Genomic DNA, 21,529 nt, shown 5'->3' on the forward strand with positions numbered 1-21,529 from the left:
CCACTCTAAGCGTTGGTTTGGACGCCACTTCTGCTCTATACTTCCACGCCAACACGCCGCCTTTGTGTATTATCAGCTCTTCTCGTCCCCATTTCTGCGTCTATATATCACTGTTAGGCAAAATGGGTTCTTCGTCTTCGAAAGTCGCCAAAGGCGCAGCGCGAAAGTATCCTGCCCGAGCTCCTGGAGCTGCTGTCCCGCAAGCAGTAGCACGTCAACCAAGGGCAGATCCACCAAAATCAAAGTCAAAAACCTTGGGAAACAGCGCCAAAGACGACGGTACTTTAGGAACTTACTATATCTACTGCAGCATCTAACTCGTATCTGTAGCTGTTCGCGCTGACGCTCTGGACCCCGACCTCCCAACCGGCGACTTCTCGCGCCGTCTACACCAGATGGGAATCGCTGACTCGAACCCTACATATTCACCTTCGTCTACAGCCGCGACCCCTCTCGGACCTTCAGCCCCTCCAGGACCTAGTTTTGTGCCGAGTCGAAGCAATCCAACCCTCGTAGCGCTCACAGCTCGAGATCGACTACAAGACGAAGCGGAAGAAGATTTTGCAAATATGGGACGCGGGGGCCGACGATTCCTCGATATGAGGACGTTAGTGGATGCTATCAAGTTTCGCGATCGAGGCATACCCGAGAGGGAGATTGAGTCAAGATTAAGGATACAACCGGGGCTACTGGGCAAACTTGGACAGGAGAAGACCTTTTCGCATGTGACAAGTCCGAACTGAGGGCAAGGTACGAGGGAATAGATGGAAATTCATCACGATATCATATCCGCGAGGAAGGATGTGGCAAGTGTATTATGATTGTACAATATGATATTTCTCGTCGCTCAGGAGTGGCAATCAACGATACCCAGAACATACCCCTAAGGCCCAGGTTGCTGCGACTGTTTTGCTTTGACCCAGAACCTACCTTATATAACATGGCTCTACCACGCAGCATGTCCACCATCTATGCGAAGGTCAGCACCCGTCATGAAGCTACTCGCATCACTCAAAAGGAAGACAGCAGCGCCGCGATACTCTTCCGGAGTGCTTAGACGGCCGAGCATGTTCTCCTTGGGCCAACTCTCGCGACGATCAGGATAATCGTTGAAGAGATTTTGAAGCATCTGGGTCAGAATGTAGCCAGGAGAGAGGGTGTTGACACGGATGCCGTGTTCTCCCCATTCCATTGCAAGATTACGGGCAAGCTGTACGACTGCAGCTTTGGAAGGGTTATAAACGCTAGTAAAGTTTTAGCAGTTGATATCAGAATCGGAAATCGTGCTTACGGCGCGAGCATGCCCTTGTTGGCGATGGTTGCGCTCATACTGGCAATCATGACAATACTACCAGGCTGTTTAAGGCGAATCATCTGACGAGCAGCTGCTTGGGCAGTCATGAGAGCCCCAGTGAAGTTGATGCTCATCATTCGTTCCGTTTCTTCCATCGAGTAGTCGATTGCTGGTGTTTCGTGGTTGATACCCGCAGCAGCGATGAGTCCATCCAGACGACCTGTGCCGTTGGCGATATCCTCGAATATGCGATTGAGGCTTGGGACATCTCTTACATCGACTTGATGGTAATGAAGCGAGGCACCAAGTTCACGCCCTCGGTCTGAGACTTGTGAGAAGTTGGATTTTGGATCCTCAACTGGCGAGGGCAGTCTGTCAACGGCGTGGACTATCACACTTAGAATTTAGCAATTGAGAAACTTTTAAGGCCTCTCACCAGTAGCTCCGGCTTCGAGAAGAGCTTCAATCTGAACAAGACCTAAACCTCTTGCGCCTCCCGACACAACAATGACTTTGTCTTTGAGGCTGAACTCTGGTAGTAAGTGAGGTTGACTCTGCACCGTGTTACGTTGAGAAAGAGTGCGGTGAAAGGCACGAATAGCTACTTGGACATATCTCGTTGTTTGGCGAGGAAAAGCTTGTCCCTGGAGAGGCTGGCGAGCCAGATTTCGAAGAATGGGAGAGAACTTATTCATTGTGGAAGCGTATGAGGCTGGCAATACCACAGAAGCTTACAGGTATTCTAGGATGGACTTCGTTCAATGGTAGTTCGGGATGCTTTTATACGAAAGTCAATGGTGGCCAAGTATTACATGCGATAGGCATGAGGGGAGTGCTCAGTACGGATATTTCAAGGGGTGTCAGTGGCTGTTCTTCGTCATTTCTACTGCACTACGAAGAATAAGTCACGAGGAATCTTTATGCCCCAGAATGGACACCATGATCGATTCAGACATCGCCCGGGGTGTGTATGAAGAGAATGTGCCTCCGTTTCGCAGAATGAAGTCGACGGCAGGCCAAGCTTTCCTATCCCCGGAGACACTAGGACATTATTGATCATCCTGGAGAGGCCCGGGTTTCCTTTCATGGTTAAATCAGGTCCTGGCAAAGCAAGGTTCGCCGTCAGCCATTTGACCTTTTCACTCCGTGGCTTACACCTGATCTCCAGTTGTATGTGAAGGTTTAGGTGCAAGTGTGATCAGCATGTACTCTAACATGAATGCCTCCCTCAGACTATTGGTTGCCCTATGGCTCCAGACAGAAGAAGCCAAAAGAGAGATCATTGCTGAGGATCCAAGTCACAGCATCTTGGGTGACGGCTGCGTTACATGGGGAGTAGGGCGGAGTCACATCCGGTTCTGCACCCCGCCCCCAGCTTTTGAGCTCCTCTATTAACCTCTCCAGCTTCATCCCAGCCTTTGAACCTAATTAGTTCTCCTGCAGTAGCTCTTACTCTGGCACCTAGTGGAATGTTGACTGTGGTGAAGGTGGTGCGGTGCATTCGTTTGCTAAGACTGCGAAAATCTTTTGCTGGCATTCCCTTGAGAATCATGACGCAGACTGTTGATGCATGATGCATCAGCCAGCCTTGACTATTGAATGAACGAGAGTCAATCTCAGGCACTGTAACCTCCAAGTCGCCTGGATATGTGCTTTCCACGGCCGACCTCTATATGGATATCGGTGCGATACCACGTCACGAGGCGTCGTTGAAAGAGGCATCCCGTAGAAAGAGGCCCTCTTGGCCACATTCTCTCGGTGTGGATTGCACCGAGACAGCCATCACTACTACGATTTGCGTTACGCTAAATAGATCTACACAAGGTTCCTTGCTTTGTGACCAATAATTTGGCTGTTTCCTCATCTATACTCTACGATGTGGATATATCTAGAAACACAACCAACAAATCGTTATTATCTCAACAAAGAGGTACAAATCTCATCGAGATTCCGATCCCTTCACACGTTCAATTGGTAGTTAATTAGATATACTGGAATCAACTAGGGTGGATAATATTGGTTGTCGAAGTGTAAATAGGTAGTTCTTCCGAGGAACAAAATTTGCATGCCACAAAGTTGGAATCTGAAGGAGCATATCAGCAATTAGGATGGAATGCCCCCCGCGTGACGGTTACATCAATCAAGGCTTGTTCTTATAATTACCGAAAGGGAAGTCATGCATTGCGAATAAGACCTTGTGGACAATGCTCGGGACGCCAGCCGCCATAACTGGTACCTAGGTAGGTACCTGGATGATTGCCTAATATGGTAACCCGGAGTCTTTATAATGCAGCTCTAAGTATTGTACAGCGACTTCGGTCACAAATACCAAGCTAACAAGTCAGACAGAAAGTCTACAAGCTTCTGGTCTGGCATCTTGAGTTTAAAACAGCGGTCATGCATAAAGGTTACTTGGCCTAGATTTGTCGTACACGTGAGCCACAGAATCCTGCAATAGCTAAACATGACTCCCAAGCGCAGTATCCTAGAGCTCTAAAGCCAGTTGATCTACCCCTGGATGTATTCCTGAAGAAGTCCAATTTGCTACTGAGATTGGTCTCTCCTAAATCTTGCATGAGGTTCCCATCCATGGACGACCGCCTGTTCTGACAGAGAGCCAATATTCTACCTACCAATGCACACCCTGATAGCTGACGAGGCAACAAGGACCAATCTGCGGGTTGACGCAATTCGTATTACCAGGAGCGGATGAAATTCGAGGCCTAGGCACGGTAAGCTTTTAAAGCAGTATATGTATGGATCGTCAACGAAGCAAAGGAGCGACTGGCATATGAATTATCATGAGAACTGCCAACAATCTGAGTTAAATCGCAAAATCAAGAGGATGCATGAACGCCTTTTTCCAAACCTCCAAGCATGGCAGTATGCTTTTTTTTTTGAGTCGCCTCAGTTCGCGTGTCCTCTGTGACGACCTCCAATGAGGCCTTCGTCAGCCGTTAATAAAATGGTCAAAAACAGAAACATATGAACGAGATAGGCTCTAACCACACGTATGACCCCCAAACCCATAGCCTTTTTTAAGTTGCCTTGCACCAGTCTTATGCTTTGTTTCGTTTCCACCGCAGATGGGATTGTTGCCTTCTAAGCACTGTCGATCCACTGGTAAACAGTGACCAACGTGGTGTAGACCATGGCAATGAAGCCAACAACCATGACAACAATGTCAATGACCTTGGCCCTAGTTGTCTGAGCAGCTCCCTTGTAGTGCAAGTAAGCTGGGTAGATGTAGACCAAGGGAACACAAGCAAAGCTGCCAATCAATGCCACAAACTTATCCAAGTCACTGGCGCCAACTATACTGACACCGACGCATACGCCAACAAGAAGGGTTCTGAGAGCATTCTTCTTCCACTTGATTGCAGCACTTTTCTTGCCAGTTGCACGCTCACCGAAAACCGAGGTTTCGATAATACGGGCAGCGGGGAAAAGCTGGACAGGATCTCCGGCGAGAACGGCAATCGAATACAGGAACTGGACTGCGTTGACAAGAGGAGAATCCTGAGGAAAGTTGGAAATGACTTGAATCTTAGTATCCTCGCCAAAAGTAGCATAGCAGAGTGCTCCCACAGAGGTGAAGATGATCGTGATGATAAACATGACCAAGTAAAGGAGGTTAGGGAAGTGCTCGGGTCTCTTCATGCTTGACTGGATGGGCAGGATAAGTCCGATGCCTTCAAAAGTGAAGATCCCTGAGCCAATGGTCAAAGTGAAATCTCTTGGGTTAAACAGCTTCACAGTCGAGTCCATGCCACGCTGAGAGAGTGCCGCAATGTCGTAGTACCATATGTACACGATTCCAATCAAGATGAAGACATCAGCGAGAAGGGCAGCGGGTCCAAGTTTTGAGATGTTTCGGATCAGCGCAAGAGGGACAAGGGCGACCAACTGCAAAGCAATCAGACTGGGCACACTGAACATGAACTCGCGGTGGTTGGCGGTCACAGCATCTAGGAAAGCATAGAGGTTCTCCGCTGTGAATATGAGGCCAGCGCATACAAATCCAAGCTGGGAGATAGCAATCGAAGCGAGAACCAGACTTCTGAATCGAGGCCCAACAATGGCTTCGCCCAGTTCTCCATAACCGCCTCCGTAAATTTGTCGGCAGTCAAGAAGAAGACGGAAACATCCGCAGTTGACAAGGGACAACACAATGAGGGTGATTGACGAGAATAGTATGCCACCATTGCGGAACGCCTTGGGCAAGAACATGATTCCAGTTCCGATGAAAGCCTTGATGAGGGTAAAAAACGTCTTTGTAGTTGTAGCGTCGCCTGTCTTGCGCATTCGCTTAGAGCTTCGTCTTCTGCCAAGGAGAGGTCGAAGCTCAGGTGGCTGTTCCACATCGCCGTCTTCTCGATCATCAATGGCAGACTCGTCCTCGCTGTCGGCATCTTCGAGATCTTCGCCGGCAAAGCTTCCGTATAGGTCGAGGAAATCGACAAAGTTCTTGGCGACAATTGTGTAGCCACTCATGCGTCTCTGCCGGGCACGTCGTTGAAGGTGATATCGTCGAAAGCCGCCGGGTTCCCGCTGTTCGGAGTGGCTCAATTCGTCTTCGGCAGCGAGGGGAGGAGGTGTATGATGGGAAAAGGTGGCAGCGCGGCGGAGGGAGTTGGCTCGAGCCTTGATCTTGAACATGTCGCGATGCATGTCGCCTCCTTGCAAAAGGAGAGAAGATTCAACGGGATCTCCTGAAGTGTCGTTGTTGTCATTGCTGGCAGACCCCGAAGCGGAAGGGTTGGCTGGACCGAAGGCAACGTCGGGCTCGGCGGAGTAGCCATCGGGGAGATGCCTGTCGAGGATGGCAGCTTTTCGCTTGCTCGTCTCGCTGCCCAAGCTACTGGGCGTTCCATCGAAATTGGCGAACTCGGCCATGATTGTGGGTTGTCAAGAGGAGTTTTACAGTCGTGACGTAGTTCCTGCAGAGCTTTATGGCGGTTGCTGCAGCAGGGTGAACAGCAAATGGGGAAGATGGAGTCTTGAATGATCAATCACGAGTAGTCTTCAGCTGTGTTAGCCGTCACTGCAAGCGTCAACAGACATCCGCTGGCGATGAGAAAAGGAAATTTATATAGTTGTAAGGGAAACATTGAAAACGGCGAAAAGTCAAGGGCCTCCAGGTTGGGTCGTTCGGTTGTTGTATGACAATCGGGGTCGGTGAATGTCTCTCCCGGTACGCCTAGCTCCTTGAGGCTTGGGGCCAGTGGGGTTAACGACCCCACATACATCAAAAGAGTGCAGGTACTCGATACTTGTTCAGCCCCATCTCCCACCAGCGAATCGCCGAGATCTACTACAGCCCGAAGTCAAAGCTACTTGACTCGATCGCTGCCACCAGGAGCTTGATGCAACCACCTGAACACCACGTTCGGCATTGAACGTGCCTGACTTTGACATCACCGAAACTTCTAGAGAATACCAAGATTGAAGCCTTTCAGTTAACTTGTCTCCAGGGCAAGTCAATACCGATGCAACATCAATATCAAGAACAGTTGCAGTGTTGTAGTATCCCAAGGCTGCACCAAGCATGTTTCCTTTACTGCTGCCAAGTTTGACCTAATCAAGTGATGTTTTGTCGTTCATCAAGTAACATAAATGGACGGATACTGTCAGCCGCAGAAGCTTGAGGTCGGTGACAATCGGATGTTCTAAATGGTTTGTGGCAGAACACAAGCCTTGAATTCAACAGTTCATCCATCTACCTCTAATGTTGTATGTACCCCTGTTCATGATGGGGCGAATTCGATCGTACCCACCTAGGGACAGTTAGCCGAAGATAAGCCGATAGAGTCTAGCAAATTCCTCCTCAGGCACGTAGTGCTAAACCCATTACGCTTGACGCGCCTGTCGTTTTGCAGCCACCAGAAAGCTCACTCATCACCTCAAATCCGACCCTCAAACTCATCGCAACCATTCAAGATGAGTTTCGTCCACCTAAACCCTCGCCCCATGCTCGAGAAGCTTGTCGGGAACCCAGTCCTTGTTCGTCTAAAATGGGGTGAGGTAGAGTACAAGGGAACGCTGGTATCCATCGACAGCTACATGAACATTCAACTCTCCGGCACCGAAGAGTACATCGAGGACAAGCCTACTGGATCACTAGGCCAAGTGTTGATCAGGTATGATTTTCTGTACCCATTCTACATCCTCCAGAACGCGATGCTAACCACGAAGTCCAGGTGTAATAACGTGCTGTGGGTGCGCGGTGCGGATGCAGGAAGCGATGCTGATGCCGCTATGACCGGTTAGTTTGCGTGAGTGGTGAAGGAACTGGGAGAGGGAGAGGAATGCGACACGATGCCCTTGAAGTTTGGATTGGTCTGATAACAAGTCTGCTTCCCGTGGTCGACGCGACACCGCCTTTTCAACCATCATCAAGCCTGTATCACAAGCCGGAATCATGTATTCACAGACACCTCGTTGCGAGGAAGCAATTGTCGACTTGTTTTCAAATCTTTAAACTAAACTTGGGGCAGACGGCCTATGACGGTTCACAGTTTGGCAATATTTGCTATAGTCACGATCTAATTATAAACTGTGAAGATTACTTTTGTGTGTCAAGAAACATGTCTTTGAAATTTGCTGGCTAGCTTTCAGCTTGGCCACCTTCTGCAAGCAATTCGATGCCATCCTAGCACCTCCTCAAACAACGGCAACATCATTCTCAACAAACATTCGGAACCCTGCTTGTTTGAAACCAAGAGTTATGATAGCACGTTCTCTTTACAGTAGGCGGCTCTCGCCGCTGCCGACAAAGGTGCGTTGATATGCCCGATTGTCGTACCGCGTGGGGGAAAGCCAATATAAACACTTGCGCGGGGTTCTTTTTCTCAATACTAGTAAGTCAAACCACCATCGAGTGTATGGGTGTTGGCAGTTTTCAGGCGATTTGGGAGACCAAGATGAATTGGCAGCAAGGCCACAGAACCAGCTGAGCTGAATGATGGTCATCTCAACTTAGTCGATGAAGCGAGCAACATCGTCTGTTCCCCCTGTCGAAAAGCTACCTTATTACCCGTCCAGAAATCACCTTCATCAGGCAGGTGTGAAAATTAATAAATCTCTCCAGGAGCCAACGTGTGTCGTTCTTCCCCGGTTCTCGAGTAGTTCTAAGACGCTTCTGGGAAGGTTTCACCCCCATCTTCCCGCAAGAAGAGACACAACTTCAGAGGATAGTCTGCATCCTCATCAGAAGTCTTCAAGAGACTCGATAAACCAATCATATGCTCTGTTCGGAGAGGGCACCGCACCAGAGGAGTTGATCTAGAACAGCTATTATGTCTCCTGAGATAGATAGTGAGTAAAGGGAGTGCACCCCCTTCCGTTGCGGATGGCCGGGCTTCCCAAGCTACACTCTTGCGATTCACAATCTCCGAGGTATTTGAATTTGCTAAGACAGAAAATCCCTGTTTTACACCTTTAAACTTTCGAGGCATCCTGCTTGCTTCAAAGTTGTCTCTGGTTGGATGTGTGATTTGATATATAAAGCCTGGCGTAAAGTATATGAAACTTCATGACTTGAAAGTAGACAAAATGCAGTGTTCATACAGACCTATGTGGCAACCTAAAGGTATCAAAGACCTGGCCTTGACTCGATAAGCTTGGATTTCTCGTAGAACCACTAGGATAAAGGCATGGAATTATATCGGAGTTGTAGACACTGTTCGGAATTTGTGCCAAACGAGGAATACGTGCTTCGTTCAAAAGTCTATCAATCTTGGCAATTTAATTCTTAGGAGTCTTAGAAACATACGACTTAGGTAGAGTTTGCCGCCGAGATGGTTGACAGCTTGACAGGTCCAAGCTTGGATATACTGTCCAAGATTAACCACAACAAACGTTGAATTGCTATAGCCAATAACCAAACAGCTCCTAGAGTTATGCCAATGCATTCAGTGATCATAGCTTAAATTCATACCCTTGATCTTTGCTTATGCTTAGGAGTCAGCTATGGCCAGTTGAAGACTTAATTAACGCTGAAGAGATTCGCTAAAGACCTGATAGAGGCATCCCAGACACCCGTATCTAATTCAGCCACTGAGGCCAGCACCCTTCTAATCAAGGTGCCAGCAGCCCTAAAGAATACCCAGTCTTGTGTATTGTTCTCCTACCCGTGTAGTCGAAGCTCCTTGATTACTTGGTGAAATTGTCTGACCTCCATTGGCCAAGATCTGAAGTACACAGCGGAGCCAGCTTCAAGCCTCGGAGACAGTTTTGCGCACCGTTGCATTTTGATGATTTTTAGTAGCTGATTGTCACTTGCTAGCATTGGATGATTGAGCCAGTCGCGCATTGCGGTTTCGACTCTATCATTCTCTTCATAAAGAAAGATTATATCATTACTTAGTTCAGCAATAATTCAATATTTGTTACCAAGCACAGTTAGGCTCTAAGAAGCTGCTGATGAATAGAATTATCTGCCTAAGAGAACATGGAGTAGTCTCTTCATCAAAAAATTATCTTACGCGATTGTTAAACTCCTCCAGAAAAGCTGACTGACCTTCTCCTTGGAGAGAAACTAGCTATGATGGTCAATGGCGTTGACGCGGACTTGATTTCTTATTGCACCATTCACAAACAAGGCACAGAGCCCCTGTGACTTACAGTTGCAGGAAAAGTGTGCAGTCATCAAATGGACAATGGTAAAAAATAATTGGCTTTGATGAGGTGACGAGTTAAATGTGGCTAGGAATTATATCAAAATTCTGTTCAGTAACATGCTAGACTATAGTCAGATGTCCGAAGCTGGTTTATCAATTACCTATTATGGAAAGTCAAGATGGCCGAGTGGTCTAAGGCGCTGCATTCAAGACTTTGTCTTACCCGGCTAACCGGGAAATTCTGCAGTATCGAAAGATTCTTGGGTTCGAATCCCAATCTTGACAAATTGTATACTTTTTTTAATTTAGACAAAACATATAGATACTCATGATATACACTATCTGCCGTAGCTTCGATATCAAAATGAGTCAAGATGGCCGAGTGGTCTAAGGCGCTGCATTCAAGACGCTGTCTTACCTGGTTAACCGGGAAAATCTGCAGTATCGAAAGATTCTTGGGTTCGAATCCCAATCTTGACAAAATCACTTTTTGACCTCTCTTTTTAATCCTTTTGTCGGTTGTCCCAGGGTTTGCTATTATCTACCGGCAAACGACTGGCATTTGAGCCCCCTGAGTCATATAAATTATCTGCTGGCAAATGGTTGCGCGAGCAATGTGGATTAGGGAAGTCCAGCAGTGGGTCTCTGGAAGCGGGGGAGAGCTGGGGCGCTGTTCCTGAGTGCCGCGAATCTGGGGAAGCGGGGCTTTAGCGGACTTAGTGGAGACGCTTCAGGGTGCTCAAGTACCCTCTACATGTTAGCGCCAGTGATTAAAGGACGGCACGCGACTTGTAAGAGTGCAATGAATCGCTGTAAGTTGTAGGGGGATAGAGAGTTTGAAATCCATGACAGAAGTACTTGCGAGGAATGTCACCGACAAGTCATCCTGCATAGACGAGCAAAAGGAGAGGGCGGCCAGACAAACTGTTTCCCTGCCTGGGTCCTGCATCTGCCCTCTGTTTTCAGTAACTGTGCCGCACAGTGTTGTTTTTCGTGCATGAGGTACCCCAGGTGCTGTTAAGACGATTGAAATTGAGATAACAAAGCTGCGTGTTGCATCCACTTCACGGCTGTGATGCACTGAACATGAGATTCTTGTCCCTATCGATCAATTCTTTCTAAAGACTGGGCTGACACTTGCATTTTACGCAACACACGAAACGAAGCAGGGTCACATTTGTTGACTTGACCGCGTAGAAAACATGCCACTTCCTGCTTGCGTTTACTGGCGGGGTTCTGGAGTTTCACTCGCCCAGTGTTGGCTCCCGCTTCTTTGATTTAATTTCATTTGATTTGCCTCCCTGCAAAATCACGTAGTCACATTTCCTTGTATTCTGCTACTACGTGATCATTACGCTGCGTCAAGAAGCGCAATCTTGACAGCGAGGAACTGTATTTGATCATGTTTGAAGTCTCATCGAAACCGAAACTTCCAGATCAATTTTGAGGATTGATTCGCTGCCATTTCTCTTAATCCGGGATGACACTGCACATCGTTGCTACCCAAGACAACCAGAACAACAAGCCACCATCTCGCTTGGAACGGCTGAATCTCGACTCCAAGCGGCCCTCTGGCACCACGACCTCAATCTCCTGGATCGCCCCCTGCTCTTCCCCGCGTCTAACGACAATGACCTCTGAGGCGTTCAATGGCGTGGCAACCTTCACATGGGAGTTTCCCCCTTGTCGCACGTATCTCTCCGCCTAAGCTGCACTGCCTGCGCCTCGCGAGAGGTACTTGACTGTTTTCAGAACCACCTTGACCAACTGCGAGCAGCGAGCTACCGAGTCACGAGGGTCGAGGCTCGACGTAATGGAGGGCATGGACCTTAGGAGCGACGAATCATCATCTGTCTCGGCCTGCAGGAGAGTTTGAGGTTGGGGGGAGATTGCAAGCCATCCGCATTCAAGTGTAACCTTGTCGGTCAGCACAGTATATGTCTTACTATGTACCGCCACTTGCAGCGATTCATGCTTACATCGACAAGTACCACCCCGTCAGTTCTCAGACCTTCACCGTGATGTCTACTCGTCTGGATGTCGCAGTCTCCCTACCGTGCAGGTTGATCATCCAAGCGCTCTTACCCCGCTCGATCTTGTACAAGCAGTCATTCAGTCATGGTTGCACGTATATAATACACTCAGTAGCCGTTTCCTGCTTGTTTCTATTTCCTGTCTTTTTCATCCCAATCGAATCAATTCTACAGACACCCATTCCCTTCAACTTTATTAATACCGCCTCCACCCACATCCCCCCAACAACTCCAATACCTCTTTCACACTCGTCTTACCAAACCATAAATCCGGTCGAACACGTCGATTGGATCAACCAGCAGTTAGTAAACCCCTCCGAAGTACCAAAAGGCTCTACCTGACACTCAGTGCTAGACATCTAAACTTCCTCCACCACAAATACACAGCATGCCTGTCCGCGTTCCCAGGCTCCCCGCTGCCAAGCCCTCAGAAATCTTCTGCATGGGTGCGGCCGGTGTTGGCGTTTTGACACCTCTCTATCTTGTCATGCCTGGGGCTGAGGAGCGCTTATCCAACCAGACCAATAAGTGGGCTCCACGATGGGAGAGGAACGTCAGCTACTTCATTCCTCCCATGGAGAAGGGCGTCCAGCGCATCGAGCCTCCTGTGTCCAGAATGGTCCAACGCGTGGAGGACCGTCTTCCCCTCGAAAAGATGGCCAAGTCAGTTGACAAGGGTATCCGAAGCGGCATCGCGCGATTCAATGGCGAGAATAAGCCCTAAGAACAAATTTCATCTGTCTGCGACCAGCCTTCACTGCGCGGGTCTTTCCTTTGTACATTATCATTAGCATACCCCGGGTAGATGATACGTCGTTCACGAAAGCCCATTCATGAATTACATGATCTTATCTTCACATGTACTCTTTTTATAAAAACTCATGGTGACTGGTGCCTTGGTGATACCTCGCGTGGCTCACGATGCGCGAAGTTCACTTACGTCTCGATCGCCTTTCACACGTCTTCGATCTCATTCTATCATTGGCATTGGTTCCAATCTCAACCTGCATATTGCCCCAAATAGCATTTCATCTTTTACCAGGCCAGGACTTAATGCCGCAACTTTAGCAACTCCTCGCGCTTGGATTAGTGTCCTCGTCCTTTTCACGATCAATTGACTACCGCCTTTATCCGCCAGTATGTCGTGTGTAGGTAGACCCAGCTAACACTGTGCAGACTTTATCTGACGACCACCATCACGTCGCTTTCTGTACCATGTAATACTACTTGATGTCAAAACGGGGACCGAGAGAGAACATCACAATACACATATATAAGATTATGGCGACGCGATACGACGGCAGCTGCCCATATCGTGAATGTTGTACTGATAGTGATGAGAAGTGACCGCACGGGTCGACATTGCCGGCACCCTTACGCCACATTCATCATGTATTAGACTAGTCTCCCGACGTTGTATCTTCTGCTGAAAACGTGTCTGCTGTGAGATACTACACGGCACCTATGTAATGTTCATGAGGCTCATAGCATGTCGTGATGAGTGGAACCTTGGTGCGACACATCCTGGCTCGATAGCTTCAATCTAACAACCGACCCCAGTTGAGTCGCTGTGGATACCCCGGTCCACGAACAGTGTTATCACAAGTGCCATGGGCCGACACCTTTTCCGAGATATCGTGGCCGCAGCGCTAAAAGATCAAGTTAAGTGGTGTGATAAGGCCATCCTGCTTTCACTTTCTCTCTATAGTGGCACCGCTTTCTGCAAGTCACGAAACTTGTATTCAACACCTCATCAACTCCATCAGTATGACCATCTTGCTTCGTGGGTCCGCCTTCATCACAGGCGCAGCCTCCGGTACGTCCCGCTATTTGTTCATTACATTGTCGCCCCGCATTTCACTATGCCCCGTGGCCGAGACGGACTCGAAACTACTCGTTTAGTGTCTTGTTAGAGTCTCCATTGTTGACATGATCGTCATTAGGTATTGGACAACAGACGGCCATCGCCTTTGCCCAGCATGGAGTCACAAAGCTAGCATTGGCCGACATCAACCAAGATGCACTAGATATATCCGCCAGATCTTTGAAGAAACAGTTTCCCCATGTCCATGTTCTACCGGTGCATCTCAATGTCCGTGACTCCACGCAGGTCAAGGAAGGCATTGCCAAGACAATCGGCGAGTTTGGTCGTCTGGACATTGCTGTGAACAATGCCGGTGTAAGTGGCAGTGGACGAAAGACACATGAGTTGGGTGACGATGAATGGCTCGGAATTCTGGATGTGAATTTGCAGGGTGTGTATCGATGTCAGAAAGAAGAATTGGGTGTCATGGTAAATCAAGAGTACGTCTACCAAGGTATGATTGATCGAAATGAGTGAAGAGCTAAATCCTCTCGTAGAGATCTGGGACCTCGGGTTGGCCGCGGAAGGATCATCAACGTGGGAAGCATGTTTGCTTTTGTGGCACCAAACAACCAAGACCATACTGCGTATACAACTGCCAAGCATGGTACGTTGTAAATACCTCTGCTGACCACAGTCCGTTCCAGCACTGATAGGACATTAGGCATCATTGGCTTGACCAAGGCTGACGCAAACTCTTACGGGCCTTTAGGCATCCGTATAAATGCCATCTGCCCCGGTTATGTCGAGACACCTCTACTAACGAGTATTATGAGTCGTGACCTAGACTCACCACTCGCAGTGGACTTGTCAAGAACTCCTTTGAAGCGCCTGGCCACTATGGAGGAGGTAGCAGATGCTATAGTCTTGTTGGCTTCTCCCATGAATAGTTACATGCAAGGTGCCAGTATGATCTGTGACGGGGGATTTACCAGTAACTAGACGCTCCTAGTCTGGTAGTTGGATTTGAATTATCTGAATCATGCATGCATATCAGTGTAGACTCTGGACAATTATTTCATCCAAGTCACGATTGGTTATGTTTACCTCACTGATGATGATTTGATTTGACTTCTTTGATTCCAAAGCAGCACGTACTTTGGCTACCTTTACCTATGAAGCCTTATAAGATTGTCTGCTTTACATCTCGATATCGTGCTTTGGCTGCCAGAATAAATGAAGTAAGTGAAGGAATTGCTGAAATGATTCGCTGATTTGGTAAAAGCCCAGACCAACCGTTTTCATTAGACGCATGCAAATGTGTTCTCATAACACCTAGCTTTAATGTACAATTTCATGTAGATACAGACTTGTTCATATCCCACAAAGATGAAAATATCAAAATCGACTTTGCAAATCCAAAATAACACGACAGACCAAACCAGACATGAACGTCCTTGAATGAACACCTTGCAGAAGAGACGGTAACTTAGCAATAGCACCTAACCAAAATTAAAAAAGTCAAGAGAGTAGTTTCTTTGCTCATCGTTATTCCCGTCATTCAGACGTGTTGCCTTGCCCAGATTTGGACCATATTCCTGCATCCTGCCTGAACCTACAGGCCCGACGTTGGTATTTGTCCAGTTGGTACCGATATGAGGGAGCTTACTGGATGAAGACTCATGCATACCACCCTCACCACCTCCGAATTTCGGGGGCTCCTTCGCTGAGCTGAAAGCAGCCACTCCTGACATGATTCCAGTCGACATGGCGGCACTCTGATTCAGTACCGAACTGGCACTGAGACCAGCAGTTCCGGCAGACCAGTCTATGGCACCATGAAATTGACCTTGCGGAAAAGAGGGCTGCATGTTAGGCAGGCCCCAATTGTCATGTAATGGGTTACCGAGGTTCGCAGCATTGAGTGTGCCGACCATGTGGCCTGTAGCAAGTTCAGGTTGCATACTGACCGCGTTAGCCCCCACCATCGTCAGGCCAAGTTGCTCCGGCTGGCTGTGCAAACTTATGGGAAGAAAGTTGGGATCAAGGGGTGATTGGCTTTGTTGGCCATGCGCCAGAGACAGAGGTGGTCCCGGTTGTGATGTTATACCGATATAAGACGGTTTCGATGAGGCATAGTCAGACGTTTGTCGGTGAACAGAAGGACGTCTTTTCTTGAGGGGTTGATTGAAGTCAGTATCGGCTTCTCGCCTGACAGGAACAACAGGAACGGATGTATTGCCATCATAAGAGACGCCGCTCCTCGCACTACTGGCACCAATACTAACGACCTGCTGCCCTGCGCTGCCGCTGCGCGACCGTGAAACGTCAGTCATGCTGCTACGAATCTGCTCAAGTACAGCCTTGAGCAAGTCATCCATCCTGCTGGCTGGATGGTATGTAGCGCTCATGTCGCCAACAGCATCAGATAGAATTTCAAGATAGCCGATATATGTCTGGCGATTTGGCTCGTTGCGCTGGTAGGCAAGTGCAGCAATCAATGCTATCGATGCAGTACCAGCATGCTGCATTCCCGTAATGAAAATCTTTCGTCCGTCGAATCTTTGACGATGCTGCCAGAATATTCGTGCTACACGAATCGCCTGCTGAGTACATATACTGCGGGCCAGCGATGTGCGGCTCCCGTGGACCACACGTTGACGGTCATCGGTAGACATGGACGAACCCTCAGCAGTAAAGTGGTGCCCGGGGCTTTCTGAATTTGCCTTTCTGTCGCTTTCAGGACTTGGATGCGATCCCGTGCTCGAACTGTCGCCAGAAATTGAGCCATATTTGGCCCATGGTCGATGCAGTAAAATCATAGTGACATGATATTGCTGATGTAAGAGGAAAAAACTGTAAGGAGCTGTCTTGACATTGCTCGGCTTCCATGCCATGCGGTCAGGCAATCGCCTATACCAATTTTGAAGTTGCCTGTCGAGGTTAATGACCTGTAGATATCTATTTTCCTCGGCTTCATTAGTCGCAAATGTCTCCGTCACTTTACTGGAGTTGCTCAGATCACGTATTTCAACGATTCGTCCGGCCAGTTCCATCAACTCAATGAGCTGCTCGTAAATTTCTGTTGTCAAATCCATTTTGGAGCATCGAGCCCGAAAGAAGCAAGCTGGGAAAACCGATTTGATAAAAGGTCAACGTCTTGGCTTTTGATTGCCAATGGCGTACCCAGAAACAACCCCCAATATCTGTCATAGATCACACATGCCTGCATGACCATATTTCGAATTTTTGTGTCTTGTTCGGACATGCTGCTGGTGCAATCTAAGTGGAGGCCAATATCAAAAGCAAGGCGATTTGCCATTCCTAGACACAATTAGCTGGAAGAATTTTCAAAAAATATAGACATTGATCAAGTCTCACCAGAGTACATCCAGCCGGTATTATCTCTACCGACACCACATTCAAGATCTCCAAGCAACAATAACGCTTGAACACTAGGGATACCACCAGGACGCTCGAGCTCGATGTCAAGCATGTGTTTGGCTTCTCTATGAAGAGAGCTTTCTCTTGGGCTCAGTGTAATCCTGCGCATATCATCTCGGTCCATATCGGCCACACGATACCCCATGGCCAATACTGTGATGTGAAGAAAATGAGAGTAAAACTTTGACGACTTCGAGATTCGGTCAGCTTCGAAAGCATCTCGATCAATGACTTGAATGACAGAATTATAGTAGTGAAAGAAACCATCCACAAGATAGTCATGTGTCTCCGAGCCCAGAGATTGAATCATCCTCTCTGCTCTTCGGATTTGTTCCGGCGGTTCATGGGCATATGATAGACTTGTTGATTCAGCATAAACATGGCTGTTGGCTGTGGGACCAAAGAATCGCAGCCTTCCAGAGATTTGGTCGAATGAGAGGTTGCCCTTGGTCGATAAAAGTCGATGGATTATATCCTCTTGCTTGGGATCCAGAATCCGAAATGGCGAATCTTCATTCGAACGAGAGTACGCTTGCTGGTTATTACGAGAATTTGTTGTCGCAAGTTCACTCTCACGTGTTGTGAAATCGTCGTTCTGATAGTCCGGTGGAGAGTGGTCCTCACTACCTGGGGACTTTGAGTCAGATTGTGGAGATGGGTCAGTATTGCCCGCCGTAGTGGCTACGGCGTCTTGATCGTGCCTTGTTTTGGGAGGATGAGTCGCCGGAGGGGGTACCACACCCTTTTCCAAAAGTAAGCCTTCAAGCATTGAGATTCTGTCTGATAAAGAGGACATGTATGCTTTAGATATAGGACTGAGAAAGCTCATTAGCCGTGGCTCACCATGGGGCTGAAAGACATGAGCTCATACCGTCTACGCTCATCGTCATTTTTAATGATGCACTCTGAGCCTGACTTTGCGCAAGCGGTGCATTCGGTCTGATTCTTGGGAACCACGCATCGTATTCTCCTATCGCGACATGACGCACAGGCAACAGATGCACGATGTCTTACTTGTTGCTTGCTTGTGTTACGCCCGGGGATGCTTTTGGCAGAGGCATTCTTGCTGCTCGGATCCAGATTAAGAGCATCTTCTGCATTGGCAGAAAGCGCCATGACGGCCAGCGCGTAGCTGAAGACAGTTAGTCCCGGAGCGGGCTCACTGTTTATGAGCCGGACGGGTCTTGATCACCGAAACTGGACTGAAAATTGTCTGGGGAGAGGTTGATAAGGAGAAGAGTTCGGTTAAGAAGCGGAGTCGTAAAACGGGAGCTGGAACCTTGGCCTTAGCCTGAGGCTGGAGCTTGGACCTTTCCCCACGTTGTGATACAGAGCTAGCTATAGAGCTATTTAAAAGAGGCTTTAGTTTTTAAATAATAAAAAAGTAAAAATTGAAAACTAAAGTATAAAAGTTAATTAAAATTAAATATTAAATTTTAGAAATTTTTATTAAAAAATAAAAAAAAATTAATATAATAATATTTAATATATTAAAAAGTTAAAATGTTTTTATAATAATATATAAAATATATTTAATAAAGTTTTATATAATAAAAATAAAATAAAATAATATTTATTTTTTAATATATTATATATAAAGTATTATATTTTAAGTATCAATTAACTATATTTACTTTTAATTTATATTTTTTATATTACTTTATATTACTTTATAGTTTAATTTAATTTATTATTAATTTATTATTAATTTATTAAGCTAGCTTTAACTTATTAATATTTATAATTTTCTTTTTAATACTAAAACTTTTATTTTATAATATACTTTTTTTTTTTTTAATTATTATTAGCTTTATTTAAGGCTATTAAGCTTTTAATTTTATAAATAAAAGCTTAAATAGTAAGGCCCTTATAGTAAGCTAGAATTATAAGAGTTAATATTAATTAAGGTTTATTTACTTTAAGTAATATAATTATTACTTTAACTAAGTAATATAAGTACTGCTTATAAGTCCCTTAATAGCTATATTAACCTTTTTCCTTTACCTTAGCTAAAAGAATACTAGGCTTAATATACCTATTATAAAGTATATTTTTTAATTTATTAATTATAGTTATTAATATCTATTATAGCTATTATTATAATATCTGCTATTTATAATAGCCTATAAGCTAATTAAGCCTATTATATAACTAATTATAACTTTATTAATATAATTAAATTAATCCTAAATTAAACTAACTAGTTAAAATAGCTATTTTTAACTATACTTTAATTTAGTTAATTTTTCATTTAGAGATAGGTCTTTTAAGTTATATAATAATACTAAACTAGCTAAAGGAGAAGCTATTATAGCTAGAGGATCTAGAAAAAGCTATAAGGTAAAGTAAGACTTTTATAATTAACTAAGCTACCTTTCTTATTACCTTTAAAGGCCTAAACTTAACTAGGTATAAAAAGTAGCTTATAGATATAATTATTAAGGCTAATTATATAGTTTATATTTTCTTAATTATATAAAATTAATAGGCTAATTATAGTTTAAGATTATAAAAGTAAAGGGATAGTATATTTATAAATAGAGTTTTAAAGTAAAGGCAGGGTAATAGTATAGTTTAAAGGTTTAAAAAAATAAAGTTAACTTTTAAGTAAGTTAATTAATAAAAGTTAAATTAACTTAAAGTTAATAATAACTAGCTTTATTAATTAAATATATATACTTAAGTATATAACTAACTGCTTTTATATTAAAGCTATAAAGAAAGTAAAATTAATAATAAAATAGTAATTAAACTAGGGTTTTTTATTTTATAATAGCTTTTAATTTTTATAATATAATTTTAATATTATTAATTTAATTACTTTAATTATATATTTTAATTTTATAAATTATATTTAATATTAGCTATTACTATTATTTAATTTAATAATAATAATAAAAGCTTATTATTTTATTAATAGGTTTTAAGCTTACTTTAAGTAATTAGCTAGGTCTTTTAAAGCCTTTAACTTATTTATAATAGTTAATATAATAAATATATTTTATATATTTAAAAGCCTTATAATATAACTTTAAATTATAAAATTAATTTATTATATTAATATTAATTTATTAATATATATATTATTTTAATTACTATTAGCTTTATTTAAGGCTATTATGCTTTTAACTTTTTATATAATAGCTTAAATAGTAAGGCCTTTATAGTAGGCTAGAGTTATAGAGCTTAAAATTAATTAAAGTTTATCTACCTTAAATAATGCAATTACTGCTTTAATTAAGTGATATAAGTACTACTTATAGATTTACCCTTTAATAGCTATATTAACCTTTTATTACCCTAGCTAAAAGAATACTAGGCCTAGTATATTTATTATAACGTATATTCCTAGACTTAAGTACTTATTAATTATAGTTATTGATATTAATTATAGCTATTAATATAATACTTATATAAAATAGCTTATAGCTATATAATTAAGCTTATTATATAACTTACTATAACTTTAATATAGCTATTAGGCTTATTATAAAAGTAGCTAATTAAAAAGAATATAAAGTATTATATATAATAGTAGCTACTATTAAAAAGAACTTTTTATTAAAGTATTAATTTAACCTTATTAGAATAGCTATTTTTAATTATAACTTAATTAAGTTAATTTATTATATAGGCTTTTTTAATTTAATTAATATAACTTAAGTTAATAATAAGCTATTAGCTTTTAAAGACTTAAAAAGAGACTTAAAGGAAAGTTATCTTTTTTAATTAAACTAGATAGCCTTTTTTACTGCCTTTATAGACCTATTAACCCTAGTTTAACGGCTGTTTTATTATTAATTTTATATTATCTATTTAAGTGGAAAGGCAGTTAGTTATATACCTAGGCATATATATTTAATTAATAAAGCTAGTTATTATTAACTTTAAGTTAATTTAACTTCTATTAACTAACTTACCTAAAAGTTAACCTTATTCCTTTAAACCTTTAAACCCTGGTATTACCCTGCCTTTACTTTAAAACTCTATTTATAAATATACTATCTTTAATTTTATATAATTAAAAGGATATAGACTATATAATTAGCCTTAATAATTATATTTATAAGCTACTTTTTATACCTAGCTAAGTTACTTCTAAAGGCAGTAAAGAAAGTAGCTTAATTAGCTATAAAGGTCTTGCTTTACTTTATAGCTTTTTCTAGGTCTCTTAGCTATAATAGCTCTTTTTTTTAGCTAATCTAGTATTATTATATAACTTAAAAGACCTAGATTTATATAAAAGATTAATTAAATTAAAATATAATTAAAAATAGCTATTTTAATTAAATTAAATTAGTTCTTTAATAAAGAAGTTTTTTATAATAGGCTA

General features: G+C 43.9%; 7 protein-coding genes and 2 non-coding genes across 9 annotated transcripts; 6 read left to right on the forward strand and 3 right to left on the reverse strand.

Annotated features, from left to right (window-relative positions):
• The first annotated feature begins 16 nt into the window (after positions 1–16).
• On the forward strand, positions 17–1,903 carry FVEG_09460 (hypothetical protein). The gene is made up of 2 exons (XM_018898443.1): positions 17–279; positions 331–1,903. The coding sequence occupies exons 1-2, from the start codon at positions 123–125 to the stop codon at positions 741–743; spliced, it is 570 nt and encodes a 189-aa protein (XP_018756335.1). The 5' UTR covers positions 17–122; the 3' UTR covers positions 744–1,903.
• Positions 947–1,989, reverse strand: FVEG_09459 (oxidoreductase; the record flags this gene model as incomplete). Its single annotated transcript, XM_018898442.1, has 3 exons — positions 947–1,244; positions 1,292–1,682; positions 1,731–1,989. The coding sequence occupies 3 exons, from the start codon at positions 1,987–1,989 to the stop codon at positions 947–949; spliced, it is 948 nt and encodes a 315-aa protein (XP_018756334.1).
• A 1,470-nt stretch (positions 1,990–3,459) lies between these two features.
• Positions 3,460–6,442, reverse strand: FVEG_09458 (hypothetical protein). Its single transcript, XM_018898441.1, has 2 exons — positions 4,301–6,442; positions 3,460–4,239 (listed from the first exon to the last, which is right to left on the reverse strand). The coding sequence occupies exon 1, from the start codon at positions 6,188–6,190 to the stop codon at positions 4,397–4,399; it is 1,794 nt and encodes a 597-aa protein (XP_018756333.1). The 5' UTR covers positions 6,191–6,442; the 3' UTR covers positions 3,460–4,239; positions 4,301–4,396.
• A 510-nt stretch (positions 6,443–6,952) lies between these two features.
• On the forward strand, positions 6,953–7,884 carry FVEG_09457 (small nuclear ribonucleoprotein F). Its single transcript, XM_018898440.1, has 2 exons — positions 6,953–7,434; positions 7,495–7,884. Exons 1-2 carry the CDS (start codon positions 7,235–7,237, stop codon positions 7,562–7,564), a joined length of 270 nt encoding a protein of 89 aa, XP_018756332.1. The 5' UTR covers positions 6,953–7,234; the 3' UTR covers positions 7,565–7,884.
• A 2,204-nt stretch (positions 7,885–10,088) lies between these two features.
• On the forward strand, positions 10,089–10,200 carry FVEG_16595. The gene has a single exon. It is a non-coding gene; the product is annotated as a tRNA-Leu (tRNA).
• An 83-nt stretch (positions 10,201–10,283) lies between these two features.
• FVEG_16594 lies at positions 10,284–10,395 on the forward strand. Its single transcript has one exon. It is a non-coding gene; the product is annotated as a tRNA-Leu (tRNA).
• A 1,941-nt stretch (positions 10,396–12,336) lies between these two features.
• FVEG_09456 (hypothetical protein) lies at positions 12,337–12,672 on the forward strand (the record flags this gene model as incomplete). Its single annotated transcript, XM_018898439.1, has 1 exon — positions 12,337–12,672. The coding sequence occupies one exon, from the start codon at positions 12,337–12,339 to the stop codon at positions 12,670–12,672; it is 336 nt and encodes a 111-aa protein (XP_018756331.1).
• A 970-nt stretch (positions 12,673–13,642) lies between these two features.
• Positions 13,643–15,176, forward strand: FVEG_09455 (hypothetical protein). The gene is made up of 4 exons (XM_018898438.1): positions 13,643–13,764; positions 13,892–14,252; positions 14,310–14,419; positions 14,477–15,176. Exons 1-4 carry the CDS (start codon positions 13,716–13,718, stop codon positions 14,752–14,754), a joined length of 798 nt encoding a protein of 265 aa, XP_018756330.1. The 5' UTR covers positions 13,643–13,715; the 3' UTR covers positions 14,755–15,176.
• A 78-nt stretch (positions 15,177–15,254) lies between these two features.
• On the reverse strand, positions 15,255–18,312 carry FVEG_16593 (hypothetical protein; the record flags this gene model as incomplete). The annotated part of the gene is made up of 4 exons (XM_018905840.1): positions 15,255–16,879; positions 16,939–17,076; positions 17,134–18,011; positions 18,068–18,312. 4 exons carry the CDS (start codon positions 18,310–18,312, stop codon positions 15,255–15,257), a joined length of 2,886 nt encoding a protein of 961 aa, XP_018756329.1.
• Positions 18,313–21,529: the final 3,217 nt, after the last annotated feature.

The sequence above is a fragment of the Fusarium verticillioides genome, chromosome 1 (genome assembly GCF_000149555.1).
Source record: "Fusarium verticillioides 7600 chromosome 1, whole genome shotgun sequence".
NCBI lineage: Eukaryota > Fungi > Ascomycota > Sordariomycetes > Hypocreales > Nectriaceae > Fusarium > Fusarium verticillioides.